Below are 17,592 nucleotides of genomic sequence, written 5' to 3' on the forward strand. Positions count from 1 at the left end.
AGACGACAAATGCTAAGTTGCAAAAGAACTGATAACAAAACAATCACGTCTCCTCACAACTCACAAAGCTTTCTCACTATGGCTATTCACTTGCAAATCAAAGTGCTCATATTTTTCAGTCACATCTCTTGTCTCAGTCTTGCAAACTAAAGTGGTGTTCAGGGGGTGTCCTCTTGCTTACGAAATATAGCAACATTGCACTTTGGTCAAAGCAAAGAATGAGAACTTGCAAGGTAACACCCAAGACCTAGCATATGGCTAATAAGCACCAAGCTACTGAAGTGATCAACAGTGGCCAGACAAGGCAAGGCCTAGCCTGGAGCCAACATTACGACAGGGGGACTTGTCTTTGCCTTCTAAGCTACGGAAGAGCATGGCAACTTAAACGCAAGATGTGACATCGAGCAAACAATTGTGGATGCAAGGTAGAAACTACGAGAAGCACATACATCTGGCCAAACAGCATTACAGCGTGTACAGTACTCAACGATTAAAACGAGATGCTCGGACCACATGGCAGCCAGTGCTTGTTGCCCATCCAGTGAGAGTTCTAGGGGGGCCAAATGCAGCCACCATGCATCTGTCCGGTTTTCCCAGTGCCCAACTAATGCCAGCAGTCATGCAAGTACAGCGTTTTGAATCGCTGAACCATACATTCACACCAATCTTTGACAACATTATGACACACTACAGTGTATTCGGGAAAATGAAACTCAATACTTTCAGATAACAAAACTAGCAATGCTATGTCCACTGTTTTCTTATGCTGGACATGACAGTATGGATTGGACTATCCGATAACCTGTCTTTGGTTAAATGGAAATAAACTGGTTACTGTTACAGATGATTAATCGTTTTCATCCCTCATAAACACGAGATGAGATAATACAGTCGAACCCACTTATAATGATATTCAAATGCAACAAAAATTCCATTGTTATAACCGATAATTGTTAAAACCGGGTTGCATGAAAAAATCAAAATCGGGGGACCGCAGAGCTGATCTTAGCTAACTATAATAGCGGGAAGGCCAGTGCCCCTCCCCACTATATCCCAACCACCTTCCTCCATCCAGCTGCTGATTGTGCTCACTCGTTTAACTGCTTTCTAGACGCTCCGATCACGTGTAACAAGCCGCGGCTGTCGGCGTTAAAGAATGGCACTGCTATAAATGCAAAGAGGGGTCACAGATAGCAAGCATGCGAGCACCGCCGAGGCAGCGCTTTGGTGGGCCCAAAAGGGGCCTTTTAAATAATGCAAGGAGGTTGCCGCAGCAGCCTGTCAGCTTGAGAAATCCAGAAGAAATGTAACGTCGCACTGCATTGCACGAGAAAAGCCTATGTTGGTCAGCCTTGCCAACATCCTTCTACAAGGTATCCGGGTGCTCCACGTAGTGCAGCGGAAGGTTCCTCACGAAAACGAAGTCCTGGAGGACTGAATCATCTGCCGGGCCTCCTGTGAGGACAACGTTGAGGCAGCCTGCCCTATCGCGTCATCACTGCCGTCACCGCCGTCGCTATTTGATGCAACCACGTTCGCGACAATCGCCTTATCGGTTAGAAGCACTTAGTACTTAGTTTCCAAATCTATAGCCGTGCGCTTTCTTTTCACCGGCAACGTCATGCATTGCCGATTATCAGTGGGCGGGTCAGTCATCTTCCGTCTCGGCAGAGAGTCAAAAGAGGGAGAGAAACCACGTGGCCAGGAACAATTTTGACGCAAAAGACGAACACAGGAATGTTTGCAGAACTGCGCTGAATAAGGAGCCAGTGAGCAAGATGCAAGCAGCGCAGTTGGCGCGGTCCATTCGTGTTTCGGAGGGTGGTGCAGCATAGAGATATGGGCGCAGCCCATTCGCGTTCGGAGGGGTGGAAGGGCGACGGGAGAGAGGCGCGCGGAGAAGGCTGGAAAATGAGCGTGCGGTGGCCGTTCGAGCAGCGGCTCGAATTTCTCGTTTTCTATTCTTTTCAAGGATTTCACATTTCACTACCTTTTCAGCTCGGACACTGAGCAGCCATAATTTATCGTTATAGTAACCGATAATGCGGCATTGGGGCATTGCAGTAAACGTGTTATTTCACCATGCAAAATACACAGAACTTGACGGCGCAGCAGCTTCTCATAAGCAATATATTGTTAAAACCGGTGTCATTATAAGTGGGTTCAACTGTACTTGCTTAGGATGATTACGATACCAGCTGTCTGTGGTATATTGGAAAGGTAGCCACAGCGCTGCATTTCGCTAAAATGCTTGCAAGCATGTAAATAAGGCCCAATCACCAATGAGGTAAAACAAATTTGAGCATTAAACTTTGTATTTCCTCTGCAGGCTATACTAGATGTGGGAACAATGAAAATGCCAGTATACAGTGTAGTTTTAAGCTTTAAATTGTGTGTAGGTGATAGAGATGCCTATTTCCAACCATATTTAGTTGCTAATATGCCATCAGAATTATGCTAACTGCCAAAAGAAGTGAACGGAAGTGTACTAAATAAATCCAAGCAGGGACAATAAGCATGGCAGATACATGCAACTGAAGGTAGTCACTGCTGCAAAGCCCTGCGTGCATAACAAGCAAGGTGGGTTGGACAACAAAAAACAGCCTATAGAGAAGCAGCACACAAACAAGTGGGATAGTTATTGACAACATCTAAGCCAACAGGGTGCAGACCTGGAACAGCGCGGTTATAACTGTGGCAAACACACAACTTCAGGAACATTTCATAGAAATGCATGTGATGTGTGTTGACAAGCTGTGGCGCAGACATGAGCTGGCAACAATGCAGCAGAAATGTGCATATTCTACAACAAGGAATTATAATCACTAATTATCATGTTGTGTACTGCAAGTGGCATTAGTGAGCACAAAGGCTGTGCTTTAACACTTTCAGCATTACCATAGCACTTGTAAGGCTACAGAAACAGATCCCAAGTGGTCGTGGCCACACATGACCGACAATAACCAACCGTTTTGCGCCTTCTCGAAACCAAACACTACCTGGTGTCTCTCTAGGGGAGCTGCATCTTTCCATGGCTTCCATAAAAAAAATCTTACTGTGCAGCTGCCCTTTGGCTTCCACCAAAAATTTTTTCCGCTGCTCTATGGTGGCTGCCACCACAGTAGTTAGGGAGTATTCACGCTTTGCCAGGTTTACGCTGTGTGCTCACATTGAGGAGGGTCTAGGGTCTCACAGGAGAGTACCAGTCACCACAGGTTCGAGCTTTGTGAGCCACAGTGCTGCGTCAGACACTGCGCCTCGTACTCTAAAGCGCCGCTACATGTGGGCTCAGTCCACTAAGTGACTACCGAGCACTTCGCACACACGAAAACACAGTATTGCCTTGAGTTGGTGGAAACCGTTTATTGTCTCCAGCGGCACCAAGCACTGCAAAAATGCCCAGTCCCAGGGTTCGCGGGAACGAAAGGGCAAAAATACAGACAGGAGTGCCGATAGCATGTCGCTGCAAGAGCTATAGCTCCCCACAACACACCACTGGGAAATGGCCCGGCAGCTATGCTGCTTGCTCTAGCGGTAACCAATAGGCCCACTTGCAAGAGCTCGTGCAATTTCCTTTGCCTTGGCCTACAATATGTGCAGCTCAGCGCAGTTTGACAGCTGTAAGGCTTAGCATCAGGAAAGGATCAACACAAGGTACGCACTCCCTGTACGAGCAAAGACACCGTATGTGAGTTCAAGTCTGTGACACAAAGGGGCCGGTGGACAAGAGGAAAGCGTGTGCGTACCCAGTGCTGTCCCAGGGGGATCTCTCCCATGCTCATTTCGCAGACAGCGGCCAGCCACTGTCAGCGACATGAACTACGAACCATCACAAATGCGAACCATCACAAGTGGAGGGGAGAGGCATAGGGAAGACAGAACAGCTGAATGCCCATGCAAAGGTGCCGGGCCATACCTCAATCCCCATAACATATACACTTGCTTGCTTCATAAGCGGCATTCTCGAGCGTGTCATAAAACGACACGTTCAAGTTACTGGCCTCAGGAAAAGTTATTCTACCTTGTTTCTTATCACTCCAAGCTTTACCACGAGATGTTCGCCTGCACAGCTCTCCTGTAGGTGTGCGACTGCTGCTTTGCTTACATGCAGCAGCTCATAAATAGGCGATTCTGCTGCGGTTCTTTTTGAAAGGTGAATGGGAACTGATAGAATCTCTTCTAGAAATCATACAATTGATTACTACAAGTTTCTCACTCTCTTCATTTTTATGAATGGTGCGCACCACCAGGTTTGCTTGCGGGTGCGCACCACTGAGTCTGCTTGCGGGCGCTCATGTGGGTTGCCTCGCTTTCACTATGGACATGTTTTCGGCGGCCGTATTTTCTAACGCACCACTTCATTTTCCATTCTTCTGACCCTTTGTCATAGATATGGACATGGCTCGGAGGTCGCCGCCTTTGCTGGGATTGCACCCTCGGCACAAAACAGGATAAAAGTGAAATGAAATGTTTCAAATTACGGTCCCTTGTTGCATCTAACCTACTTAAACCATCAAAATAAGCTGTGTGAGCTTTAACACATTTACAGAAAATTAATTATGCTTGTTTATCCATGCTTACAACAATAAATTGTGTATTAAACTGCACACAGAAAAATTGTTGCTTTATTGTCAATAAAATACTATTTGCTTATATTTTCGAGAATTAGGTCACCTGAAGAATTGAAATCTGCAATAAATAAATGTGAACATGGGGGGATGCATTTCCTGAAAAAATGTGACCCTCAAAGTTAACACACGAGAACAAGTGCAGGGAATTTTTAGCAAGCTTTCAAGCCAGCTTACACCATTTTTTGTACAATATAGGGTGAAAAATGCCATTAGAATGCCACTGGTTCCTTTCTTTTCTCTCTAGTGACAGCAATTATTGATGCTGTTCCTATTTCAACAAATCAGTTATATAGTTTTTTTTTTCATGTTTCATTTAAGCAAAGTCCACTATAATTCAAGCGTTCCAGCTTAATAATATTGAAGGCCAGAAATATGGAAGATACATTAGTTATGTAGACCAAAGCATTCATCATGAGCCTTTAGAGCATGAGTGATTGAAAAAATTTTTAGCTTGACGCCAACATACTTGAAACAAACCAACCAAATGAAGCCAGGATCCGCAGGGGTGTGCAAAATTTGAAATTTTCAAATGATCAATCGAATATTGCCTTATTTGGTTTGGTTTTCATATCGAATAGTCCCTATTTGCAAATGCAAATGCTATATTTACACAAATCTAAGTCGAAGACGAATATGAGTCACCCCCTATATATTGAATTCGCAGAGAAATTTAAAAAAAAACAATAATTTGAATATATTTCAGCCCATATCCTTTTAGAAAAATTAGAAACTTTGAACATGACACACCTATTTATTGTACGCTCGGCTACTAAATCTCGCAAGTCAATTTACCAGCTGCATCCTCGAACTGCCAGAGAAGTCATCCTAGTCAAATGCTTCGCAGGCATCCTCAGCACTCCAAACATCCTCAGGGCCGTCGAATGTATTGGATATGCAGCATTTTTTAATGGTAGTCTGCATAATTTCCGGACAGACTTCACTGCATTTGCCACAAAGGAACTCCATTAGCTCATTACTACTGCTAGCTTTGTTCACTAATATAGGTCAAGATTTTTTGGTCATAAGTATAGGCCAATAGCTCATTTTAGGAACATATTAAAAAAAAGAAAAAAAGTTGACCTCTATTCAAATAAATACGATATATTTTAAATAGATTTCAAATATTCCAAATCACCAATTGTGCATGTTCAAACAAAGTTGGATTAAAAGGGCTATAAATTACATCCCAGAAACCATTGTAGACATAAAACACAGGAAGTTACGTAGAGAAGCATGCTACGTCGACCAGGAAGCCAGACTAAACGGTCGCTAAACTGCGTCCATTCATACTTACTGAAGATTTCTGTGCGCTTTTATTAAACAATGCTTTATGACATGCAACATAATAACAGAAACTTGTTAACGTTGTGAATACTAGCATTGTTCTATTAAAATAAAAGCAAAAATGGTTGTTCATTATCGGAAAACTATTCTATACGTTCGATTATGACACTATTCGATTCAATTTCAAAAACTACTCAATTGCACACCCCTAGAAGACAGTACTAAGAGATCAGGTTGTTGAATAGTTGACTATGTATGTCATTAATTTCAAAGAATTGAATAATTCTGGGGTTTTACATGCCAAAACCAACATGCAATTATGAGGCATGCAATAGTGGGAAACTTAGGATAAATTTTGATCCCCTGGGGTTCTTTAATGTGGAGCCAATGCACGGTAAACAGGTGTTCTTGCATTTGGCCCCATCAAACTGCGGTTACCGCAGCCGGGATTTGATTGCGCAACCTCGGTGGGTAACTTCAATGAATTCCAATAAAGTAGTTTGCCTGTCTAAAGAGAGAGAGAGAACCCTTTAATGAAAGGCAGAGATTTTAGCCGGCGTTTGCAGGTCTAGAACGTTACACTGAGGGTTAGAGTGTACAGAAAGACCGTGTTAATTTGACCCTTGTTAATTAGTAAAATTAGATCGTTTGGACTTGTCCCCTGGTCCTGGCAGGCTTATGCATCATTATTTGCAATCAAACTCTCATTATTTCGGACCTATCTGACTGCAGATTGGTTAATTACTTAATTTGAACAACCCTCTGAGGTCGGCGAGCACGGAGGAACACCGCAAATGTGCAACACGAATGAGCAAAAACGGCGCTAGCGTCCAACCGAAACAAAGCGGCGGAGTCTGCATAGCCACATTCATGAGTGGAAATTGTGCATGAATGACAGCAATGCCAGAACACTTCATCCCTATTTGTGCCTTTAAAGCCTTTTCTTACACTTATCACCTTTCTTGTTACCGTGTTTTTATCATGCTAAGTTACTACTTCAATTATGGACGACCAACTAGCCCAACAATCAACTCTTCTATTATCACCGTGCATAGCATCCCATCGGCCAGGTGCCTTCATAGATGTGTAGTTAAAAATTAAATTATGGGGTTTTACGTGCCAAAACCACTTTCTGATTATGAGGCACGCCATAGTGGAGGACTCCGGAAATTTTGACTACCTGGGGTTCTTTAACGTGCACTTAAATCTAAGCACACGGGTGTTTTTGCATTTCACCCCCATCGAAATGCGGTCGCCGTGGCCGGGATTTGATCCCGCGACCTCGTGCTCAGCAGCCCAACACCATAGCCACTGAGCAACCACGGTGGATATAGATGTGTAGTTGCCATCAGTTATCGTGTAGATAGCAATCACGGTTTTGTTTGTAGTGGATGCAGCAAACAGTCGTTTCGTTTTGACTATGTACAAAGCTGTTGAGGATAAAGAGCACCAGTTATATCAGGATGGACGAATGATCTGTTGGTGAACAGCTCACTGGTGAAAAAAATAATCAGGGTGTGCGCGCAGTTGTGAAAAGCATATCACTGATGAAGAAACGCTATGGCCGCACTGCAAAGGAAGTCGCGAGGCTGTTCCAAGCGCTACGCAGTCACAAGATGATGAGAATTGCAGTTTCCACACTGCTTTTGTGCAATATAGAAACAAGATTTGTCGATTATTCAGTAAATAAAAGCGTGTCGACATAGTAAGCATTTGTTTATTGTTTTCTTGATACCCCCAATAATTCAACATTCGGTTAATTTGGACATTTTTTTGGTCCTGTGAAATCCTAATTAACGAGGTTTTGCTGTGTCCATATCATGCCTCTTGGCTATATCATTGAATTCAAAGAAGCAGTGACTCGTAGCTTGCATATGCAGCATCTACTGACAAACAATACGACACACAAACAAGCACCTGTACATGAAATAACACCACCCATTAAATTTATAAACATGACAAGAAAATGATCAATAAACAAAAACGACTCACTTTCGGCGAGCCTCAAACAAGGCAAATACACCAGCCAGCACCGTAGCCACCAAGTTTGGCAGAACACGAGGATGTGGACATGTGCTTCCTTCACCATGCACACTGCACAAGAGACAAAGTTCAGTGTGGTGCATTTGTGAGGCAGCGAAGGCTATGCTAAAATTAAGCACTGCCCACTCAACAGAAAGGTGATAATATTGTAAGTTAAACAGCGATATGTGAGCTGCTGTTATCATTACAGAACCATGATAAGAATGCCAAAACCACCACATGACATTGCACCAGCTCACGACTAAAACATGCTGCCTAGAGAAGCACCAACAAAAGCACAGCTGCTGATAAAGTAACCATATTGATGGAGCTTACTGCACATAGGTGCCAGCATTAGATGAACTGTTGCACTTCAAGAGTATTCAAGAGCAAGAGTATCAGTGCCATTCCTACAGAATTGCAACAGCAATGATATGGACACACCAAACACATTTCCGATGTCGTGATCACGGCGATGTTCCATATAAAGTTCAAGGGCAATAACATTGTCCCCACATACCGTATGCTCTATGTACGAGTGCAAGTGTGCAATGGTGAGCCAAATCACGTACAAGGGAGGAAAGCAGGAAGGCAGCACGGGAGGGAGAGGGGGTGGCTTGTACTGTGGTAGCAACTGCGTAGTTTGCGCAGCAGTGCGTGCCGTATCTTAAACGTGATCTGCAGATACAATGACTTCGGAGCCTGTCAACTCGTAGTGGGCCTGCTGCCGCTCGCGTTGCTGCTCCGTCATCACAGAGCGCTCGGCAACTCAATCACAAGATGAACCCGGTACCTCCATAGCATGCACACAACCCATAGCAACTGCCAGAGGAGATCAACCCAGAACTCTTCGCATGGCCATAGCATCCAATCCGATTTTGACGTCATTTTTTTTACAGAGAAAAAAATAAATAAAAATAAGTACATAAGTCACACCGTTCTATAAGACACACTGATGAAAAATTTAGGCAAAAAAATTCGACTTATACACAGGAAAATACGGTAACTGTCTCGTTATTGACTGGGAGCATGTCATAACTGTAAAATTGAAGTCAAACAGCACTCAGTCTGAATTTTTGCACGAAACTTGGTGGCTTGCAACAATTTTGAGAAAGATAGACTCAAACTATGCCATTACAGTAAACTCTCAGTTGTACGAATGTCAGCTTAACGAATTCTTCAGAATAACGCACTTCTAGAAAATCCCTGGCCATTTTACTATGCATTCTATGCAAAAATATTTCAGTTAAGCGAACTCCTGAATAGCGAATACAGTTAAACCTTAATATAACGAACTTCAATATAAGGAAATTCTCAATATAACGAAGTATTATACTTTTCATAACCTCTTGTCCATAGAACACCATATATTTAGAACCTCAATAGAACAAAGTGTGTTTCTATGCAACTTCACTATAACAAATTTTCACTGCTGCTGTAAAAGAATGCCAAGACAATAAATGGAAACTTCCGCAGACGGACTCAGATGGTCAAATGTTTGAATTACAAGCGGCTGCTTGCAAACGCACTTCTCAAATCGCATGGCACGACAAGTGCTACCCCCGAAGTGGAGCCCTTGCATCGTGTTCCCTATAAAGTCTAAGTGTGATAAAATCCTATTGCGCCTGCACACTGTGTGCTTTAGGTGCGAGTGAAAGTGTACGAGGGTGAGACCAGAAAGATGGTGGCTTCACGAGTGCCACCTTCCTGCAGAGCAAAGGGAAAGAGGGGGAGGGGAGTGCACGGCATACATAGCTGCGCACCATGCTTTAGAGTAATCTGCCGCCTGTACAAATAGTGGCCATGCGGAGACCACATGGCCTAATGTAAGCAGTCTTCTCGTGCGTTTAGTATTGTGGATTGTGTAATAGCGACTTTCGGTGACTTGTTGGAGCTAGAGGCAGTTGAAGCATTCGCACCCCGCTGCCAGCGCTTTTCATGATAGCGTCGTCCCAGTGCGGGCGATGCTATTAGCCAGGGGAGGGAGTGCACGCGAAAGCCTGGCTGGCTTTGCTTAATCCCTACCGCCGATGTGAAGATATCATCGACATGGCATGAAACCATATCATTCATCACCAACTCCCAAATTCATCAAAATGAATTGTTTTCTCATTCAAGCATGCTTTTTTTTTTTCAAATGCCTGATTATTTGGAAAATTCTGCTGCCACTTTCCTCGTTAGAAAGATCGATCAGCGACTGTACTTATTTGCATAAAAGGTTGAATTTCAATACAACGAAATTTCAATATAACGAAACAAACTGATGATTTTACCGACTTCGTTATGTCGAGGTTTAACTGTATTTCAGTCCGACAAACTTGATCACTGGACCCTGGCAACACTTCAAAGCAACACTTCATTTGAAGACTATGTGCAGTGCGACAGTGAGCTCGTTACTAGTGCTGAACTATCAGATCTTGAAATTGTTTCCAGTGTTCATCCCGAAGCAGCAGAGTGAAACGAGGAAAATGCAATGGCAGAGGCAGATTCAAATTCTTTACTCTAGCCGAGACTGCAGGATGCCTTGGAAAGTTGTGCGACTTCATGTCTAAGCAACAAGCCGTGCCAGAGGAAGTGCACAAAAACAGAATCTCTGGGCAGCTTTGCTACTTCCTGCACTTTAAGAGCAACAGTCCAAATTAAAATGGCAGATTTTTTTTTTTAATGAGATAGGCAGCAATGTAACTGTTATGCACTTTGTATATATTGATGTACATAACTCTATAAATTGCATTTCACACTTTTTACTGGATATCTGCTGTTGCCTTATGCTGTTCCATATTCTAGTGAATATTCAGTATAGTGAACTTTCAGTTAAATGAGCTATTTCTTTGGGTCCCTTGAAGCTCACTCAAGTGAAGAGTTCACTGTAAATGTGTTGCTGCTCAAGTTAATATTTTTTTAACTTGATATTATTTAACTGGAACAGTAACACATTTTCGCAGAGATTTTGGTCATTTAATTCTATGAACTGGTACAAGGCACATGAGTTTCTTGCAAAAGGAATGCTTTGAGTGCTGGTTCACCAACTCTGCAATTAAAACATGCCTTCTAAAGTCAATATCTATAATAAAAAATGAGTGAAATTTTGTTAGTTATAACTGTCAATTATCACGCAAATTCTTATGTCAACAAATGCTATGAAGCTTGGTCAGTAAAAATCCCTTCGTCTCAAATCCCATATATTCCACAATCTGTGACAGCCATTGCGTACACATGTGGCATTTTGCATGGGTTACGCTGCATCAGCCATAATAAGGATGGTTCTGTTCTTTAGTAAATGGGGTTAGGCATAACTGCATTGGTGCATTATCGGCATTGATGAATCAATAGCATCAAAGCAGATAACTTGTTGTTTCAGAGGTAAGGTGAGGTAAACCTCTGCCTTAAGTTCCCCGTCACTTCACAAATGTAAGCCTTCAAATTGATGCCAAGAGAGTGAGAGCTGACCTACAGATTGCTTTTTCAAACTTACGTTTTAACAACCTAGCAAATTAATCTTAACGAAAATTAGAATTTATGAAAACCAACAATACAGAATATGGCCCCAACTTAATACCATGATCACAAAGACAAATAGAAATATTTAAGCTGCAGCACTCATGCAAGCACTGCGATGCACGACTTACGCATGCTGTGTCATAAGTGCAGCAATTTGTGCCGCGGCCCAGTAAGGGGGAGAAAACACTAATCACCTTTGTGTACAGATTTATTCTAAAATGCCAACCAGACACCAACATTCTAATACAATGCTACCATTTGAAAGGAGGGGTCAAATTATAAATACAATCACAATCACACAGTTTTAATGTATCTTGTAAAACCTTAAAGGGCCCCTCACCAGGCCGCACAGCAAATTTTGGTTACACGCTGGAAGTTGTTACGTGCCCGATAGGGAGCATTCTGCCGCAAGAACTTTTCTAATTGGTTCATTAAAAGCTGAGATAGAAATATTTCAATGCCGCCAACCCATGATTTTTGGAGGCAAGGGCCACTGCCAAGAGAGACCCTCTCTACACTTGCTCCGTTTAGCCTCCTCAAGTGAAATTCCTTCCCTGCGTTCTCCCATTCCAGAGCTCGAGGATCACGTAATGCATACGTCACGGACCCAGCCTTAATTTTTTTTTCCCCCTCACTTTTTTGCTGCACAGCACACTTCCACTGTCGGCATCACGCGTGAGCTGTCGCATTTGTCTCGTTTCATGTAGCACATGATTTTGCGCGCTGTGCATGAGAACACCTGACTAGAGGTATAATTTAATTAAATTATGGGGTTCTACATGCCAAAACCACTTTCTGATTATGAGGCACGCCGTAGTGGAGGACTCCGGAAATTTCGACCACCTGGGGTTCTTTAACGTGCACCTAAATCTAAGTACGCAGGTGTTTTTTGCATTTCGCCCCCATCGAAATGCAGCCGCCGTGGCCGGGATTCGATCCCGCGACCTCGTGCTCAGTAGCCCAACACCATAGCCACTGAGCAACCATGGCGAGTTAGAGGTATAAGTCAGTGCTACGCGAATACTGAGGCAGACACAAGCAGTTCATAGAGCACAATCGCACGCTGGAACACAGTAGAAAATGACATACTTTCGTTGTCTGTGCGTGCAACTGCATGACATGGGAACACTACAGCTCTCTCGCTGCGGTACAAAGTAAAACAAAGACACGCACACATTCAGTTTGTAGATTTTATAATTTCTCTAAACTTTAATTTGTATATTTAAGCAACAGATCAAACAAATAATTGCTGTGTCCTGGCACAAGCCTCAAAGTCACATGTCACTATAAGCGACGTCACAGCACTGCCATCTATGTAGGTTCACTTGAGTGATACGTATACGTTTAATGTTCGGCTGGGAGCGCAGGGCCGACAAGGAGAAGGGCAAAAGCAATCGGTTTGGAATTTCAGCTTTTTCCGCAATGCGTAGTGATGTAATACTTAGCAGACATGATTGTTAGCGTGCGCTGTGTGCACAGCGCCTGTCAGCTCAAAATGGCCAGACCTGGTGAGGGGCCCTTTACAGGTAAGCAGGTTCTATCCCATGGTGAGAAAGAATTATTAACCCACAAATCTAGGATAACTAAAGCAACTCTAGGAAGATGCGAATATTGTAGCACGGTTCTTCAGCTTCCAATTTACTTTGGCAGTTTTTATTTGTGGTTGGTTTCATGTGTCAACTAATTCTGGCGCAGTGTGTACTAGACTGGAACAATTGATCCCCGTGCTGCACTCCTGCTCAGCTGTGTAATTTTCATTCATAAACAGAATTTAGCGCGCCAAAGTTGCACTGTTGGCTATAAACAAACACTAGCACAGAGCTCCGAGTTAATTTTGACCACCTGAATTTCTTCAGCATTAACATAAATCTCGGCAAACAAGCGTTTTTGCATTGGCATCCGCATTGGAATGCAGCCGCAGCAGCTGGGAATCTAACCAGCAACCTTGTGCTCAGCAGCAGCATTTGTCGTTTTCAGCCAGATAGTACACAAGAAAGCACAAAACCAAAAAAAAAAACAAACCTCCGAACAAATTCCTGCACAGCCTCCAATCCAGAGTTCTGACAGTTCAATGACTGAATGTACTCCTGGACAAGCATACGCGTCATTGGGTACTTGCCAAAATCCTGCAAACAAAAATCAATAAATGATTATAACACCATAAATGAATGCCCAACAGAAAACAAAATAACCAGAATACGCAAATTACCATGTTGCGTTTCAGTATTCGCTGAACCACAGGAGTGTACATCTCAAAAACCAACTTAGATCGAGGACATTCTCTACAGTGCTGGAAAGACAAAGCGATGCAGAAAAAGACAAATCAGATTATATATGACAGCAGAAACTTAAGACAAACTACGCCTCCCATTAAAAGAAAACAGCACATAATGTTGCAGAGAACCTCTTAGAAACATACATTGTTTGACAGGTTGTTACGTGTATGGGAAGGGAGCAAAGCCGAGCGCATATTAAGATAAAAACAAGTTGTACTGTCCAGTCTGTCTTCGTCCCATTTGGTACTCAACTTTAATTACTTCAAAGAGCACTAACACACTGTGGCAGCAATTCAAAGTGCACAGACCAAGGCCATCTATGCTTTGGCAGCACAAGTACCTCGAAAGGCGCTTCTTTCCCTGATATTACAGCAGAACCCCAACACAGAAACTATGCATATGGTAAATGTCCATTTACAGAAAAAAAGGGAGAGAGAGAGCTAGCCCATGACTAAGAGATTATAAAATGCTAGGCTCTCAATGGCAAATTGCCCCAATAATGTAAACAGCCATAGCTAATAAACTGTAGATAGTAAACAACAGCAACCTCATTGATAGCACTCTTGATATTCAAATACACACTCCAAAAGCTCTGTCTTCTAGGTTTAAATCCAAGTGCTAGCTGTACCATAAACATATATCCACTGTACTATCAACATAGCAGCAGTTTTCAGAATGATCTTCCAGTGGCTGTCACATGCCAGCTACTGTTTCCAGTTTGCCTACTTCCCATTCCCAGCAATAACTCGTATAGATCCATGTGGTGGATTGACTCACCAAAGTTACTTTCTGGGCGAGTTGTTACAAACTTGTGAATAAAAAGGAAATCAGCAAAACAAATGTGTACACAAGAGAAGAAATGTGAAGGACAAGTGCTGACCCCAGCGCTTGTCCTGTCCTCTTCTTCCCTAGTCTATGCATCTGTTTCGCTGGTTTCCTGTTCGTTTACTCAAACAGTTTCAGTTACAGAAGCATCAGCAAGTGGTTACTCAAATTATTGAATGCGATGAAACATGGCACAGAACAAAATTTTACTTCAGTATATTTTTAACAGCTGGTTCATAACTTTATGCACAGCCTATCACTGTTTATGATAGGATATAGCACTGCAGTTAACAAATAAGGAAACAATATCTGCTATTGCTGTAGTCACCAAAGAAAGTTTCATGTTGCCTAACTCTTCACCTACCATGGGCCAGCTGGGCTCATCCACATTGTGTATACTGCTCCACCCGAGGAAGCAAGACTTTTTAAGGCAAGCTATAGTCATGCTCATGCATTTATGTGGACATAACTTGTCCAAAAATACCTTATTATGAAATAATGATGGGCTGGGAATCGCTAACTTAAAATTACATTGTCATTCCCAGGCTGCAGTCAGTGCGCCATGATGGTGGGTCGCAGTAGAAAAACGGGTGCCAAAAGGAAGGTCTTTTCCAATTTTTCTCATTTGAAAGAAGAGCAACCTTACAATACAGAAGCAACAGGAGTGTACTTTTCCTCTGCATATTCACTTTCTCACGATGGATGCCTTGTCAGTGTGTCAAAAGTGGGCAAAAATTGACATGAAGACAGCACCCCCTCAGCTTGTACCTTCATTGCTGTACATTTGGTTACTGCGGCATCTGTTTTCAGTGCCAGTTCATGAAAAGCTCAAGATTGGTAGATATTTTTTCAACTGCTTCTAATAAGGCAAGCAAAGGTTTGAGATGGTATTTTTATTTTGGAAGACAATGAGCCTGTTGTGCAAGTTTCCAATAAAATCAGTATTTGAAAGCTCTTCCCAGCATCAATCACTTGCCTTACTAACAGATCTTGCGCCATCTGGTAATTTTTGTTTCTTAAACCTCAGACCAAAAATTATTTAAATCTTTGTTCTCCAAGTTATGATGCTGAAAAATTGTGTAGATAGATGTAATTTTATAAGCTTATTTCGAATGTATATAACAGCTACTCTCTTGGTTTAACTTTGTGCAAATTTTCTTTACTTTATTTCCCCCAAATTTTTTCGACAATTCAGTTTATCATATTTCATTAAAACAGAATTACAAGACTGAAGAAGACTTTAAAAAAGAAATGTAGACACACACACAGGCACACTCTTCTGTGTGTCAGCTTTCAGATCTTGAACGACTGGTGCTAGAGTAGACAGAGCCATAAAGTCGGTCTTATTAGATTTCTTGAATTATGCAGAAGTCACTGATACACTGTTCAGCGAAATCCAAGGAACTGATCTTTCGCAAACTTTTCTGGAGATTTACATAAAACTACAACCAAATAAGATAAACCAAATGACATAAATGGACTTCATATATGAAATAAGCACATAAACTTACATATAACCGAAAAGTATTCAGCACTGTAACGCAAAGAATAAAGATTTTTGGTCTAAGACCCAACTAACTTAAGTTCTTAACATAATTTAGAAGGACTTGTTACAAAATACCAATATCTCTGCACCAAGAGGTAGTTTTGTTTTGTTTTTTTCCAGGTGGCCCGAGTACATTTTGCAATTGATATAAGCACAATAAAATTTCCTATTGGGTACACTGAATAATGTGAAGGTGGTTTTATATAATTTCCTTCTTGGCAAGACTGTGAACGTTCTAGGACCCCTCATATGGGGTGAACCAGTAGGAGCCCCAGCCAGTACTGGGGCTCCTACTGGTTAAATTGCCCTCAATGTCATCTTTGAATGCTTTGCATACCGTAAATTTTCCAATATAGCTAAACAAATAGCTCACTCCTGGCTAGTTCACTACGAGATGTACTAACTTATCTATGTTTATAGCGTAGAGCCAAGCATTTATCCGTTTAATAAGTTCTACTCTCACCCGCCAAAAAAAAAAGGCTTTTGGGATAAAACGAAATGTATGAATAATAAGGAAAGTATAGCACTTCACCACAGCTTACTGACACCAATGTTCTTATTTTACTGTCGAGCTTCCTCACAAAAAACACTTGAGGCACAAGGAATCTATGTCTAGGTGTTTTGAACTTGCTGGGACGAAAACATGTAAAAAAACAAACTACACAGAAAGATAAGCTCTTGCAGAGACACTCACCTTACAAAAATATTCACATATCTCAGGTGTAGGTGTAGTTCTCTCCAGCAGAGGAAGAACTGCATTGATGACAGCCTCAACATCTTTTCCAGAAAGCCATTCTTTGCTCTGCAATTTAAAAGAATGAGTCAAAAGGAGCGAAAAAAGTGCAGTGGGCATTACTTATTTTGGACAGAATACTTGCCTGGACAAGGAACTTGGATATAATTTCTAGAGGACGTTGGTAGATGTTCTTGTCTTGCAGAGGAGTTGTTAATGCAAGTTCAACCAAGTTCTAGAGCAAAAGTAGAGAAATTAGATTCATTAAGCGCAAATAACATTTCTATAAGAGGTCGCAATATCATTCACGCTAGTCAGCCCACCTTACAGGAGCTCCTAATTACATTTAGCTTTAATACAGGGAAAATGAGACATCCAACCAAACGTAGCTAATTGCTACAAAGGAAACCCATACGGGTTTTTCGAAAGAAAATGCGTCACAGTTGAAAAAAAATTCGTCCTGGTCCGGGACTCGAACCAGGGACCACCGCCTTTTCGGGGCAGCTGCTCTACCATCTTACCCGGAAAGGCGGTGGATCCAGGTTCGAGACCCAGGCCAGGACGAATTTTTCTTGAACTGCGAGGCGTTTTCTTTCGAGGAACGCGTATGGGTTTCCTTTGTAGCAATTTGCTACATTTGGGTGGATGCCTCATTTTCCCTTTATTAATTGCTTCTCTCCACCTTGCAGCTTTCCACAGAACTATTACGACATTTAAGCTTTACACTTGGAAAAAAAAAAAAAACTGGAGCGCTTTTTTTTTTAGATAAAATAT

General features: G+C 42.2%; 1 protein-coding gene across 1 annotated transcript in view; it reads right to left on the bottom strand.

Annotated features, from left to right (window-relative positions):
- Nucleotides 1-17,592, bottom strand: part of LOC135896739 (C-Maf-inducing protein-like) — a 60,919-nt gene that overhangs the window by 31,806 nt on the left and 11,521 nt on the right. Inside the window, exons 4-8 of the mRNA XM_065425237.1 lie at nt 16,964-17,053; nt 16,780-16,887; nt 13,648-13,728; nt 13,461-13,564; nt 7,908-8,009 (exon numbers count right to left, since the gene is read on the bottom strand). Coding sequence (XP_065281309.1) covers nt 7,908-8,009; nt 13,461-13,564; nt 13,648-13,728; nt 16,780-16,887; nt 16,964-17,053 — 485 coding nt within the window. The remainder of the gene's footprint in view (nt 1-7,907; nt 8,010-13,460; nt 13,565-13,647; nt 13,729-16,779; nt 16,888-16,963; nt 17,054-17,592) is intronic.

The sequence above is a fragment of the Dermacentor albipictus genome, chromosome 1 (assembly GCF_038994185.2).
Source record: "Dermacentor albipictus isolate Rhodes 1998 colony chromosome 1, USDA_Dalb.pri_finalv2, whole genome shotgun sequence".
Taxonomy (NCBI): domain Eukaryota; kingdom Metazoa; phylum Arthropoda; class Arachnida; order Ixodida; family Ixodidae; genus Dermacentor; species Dermacentor albipictus.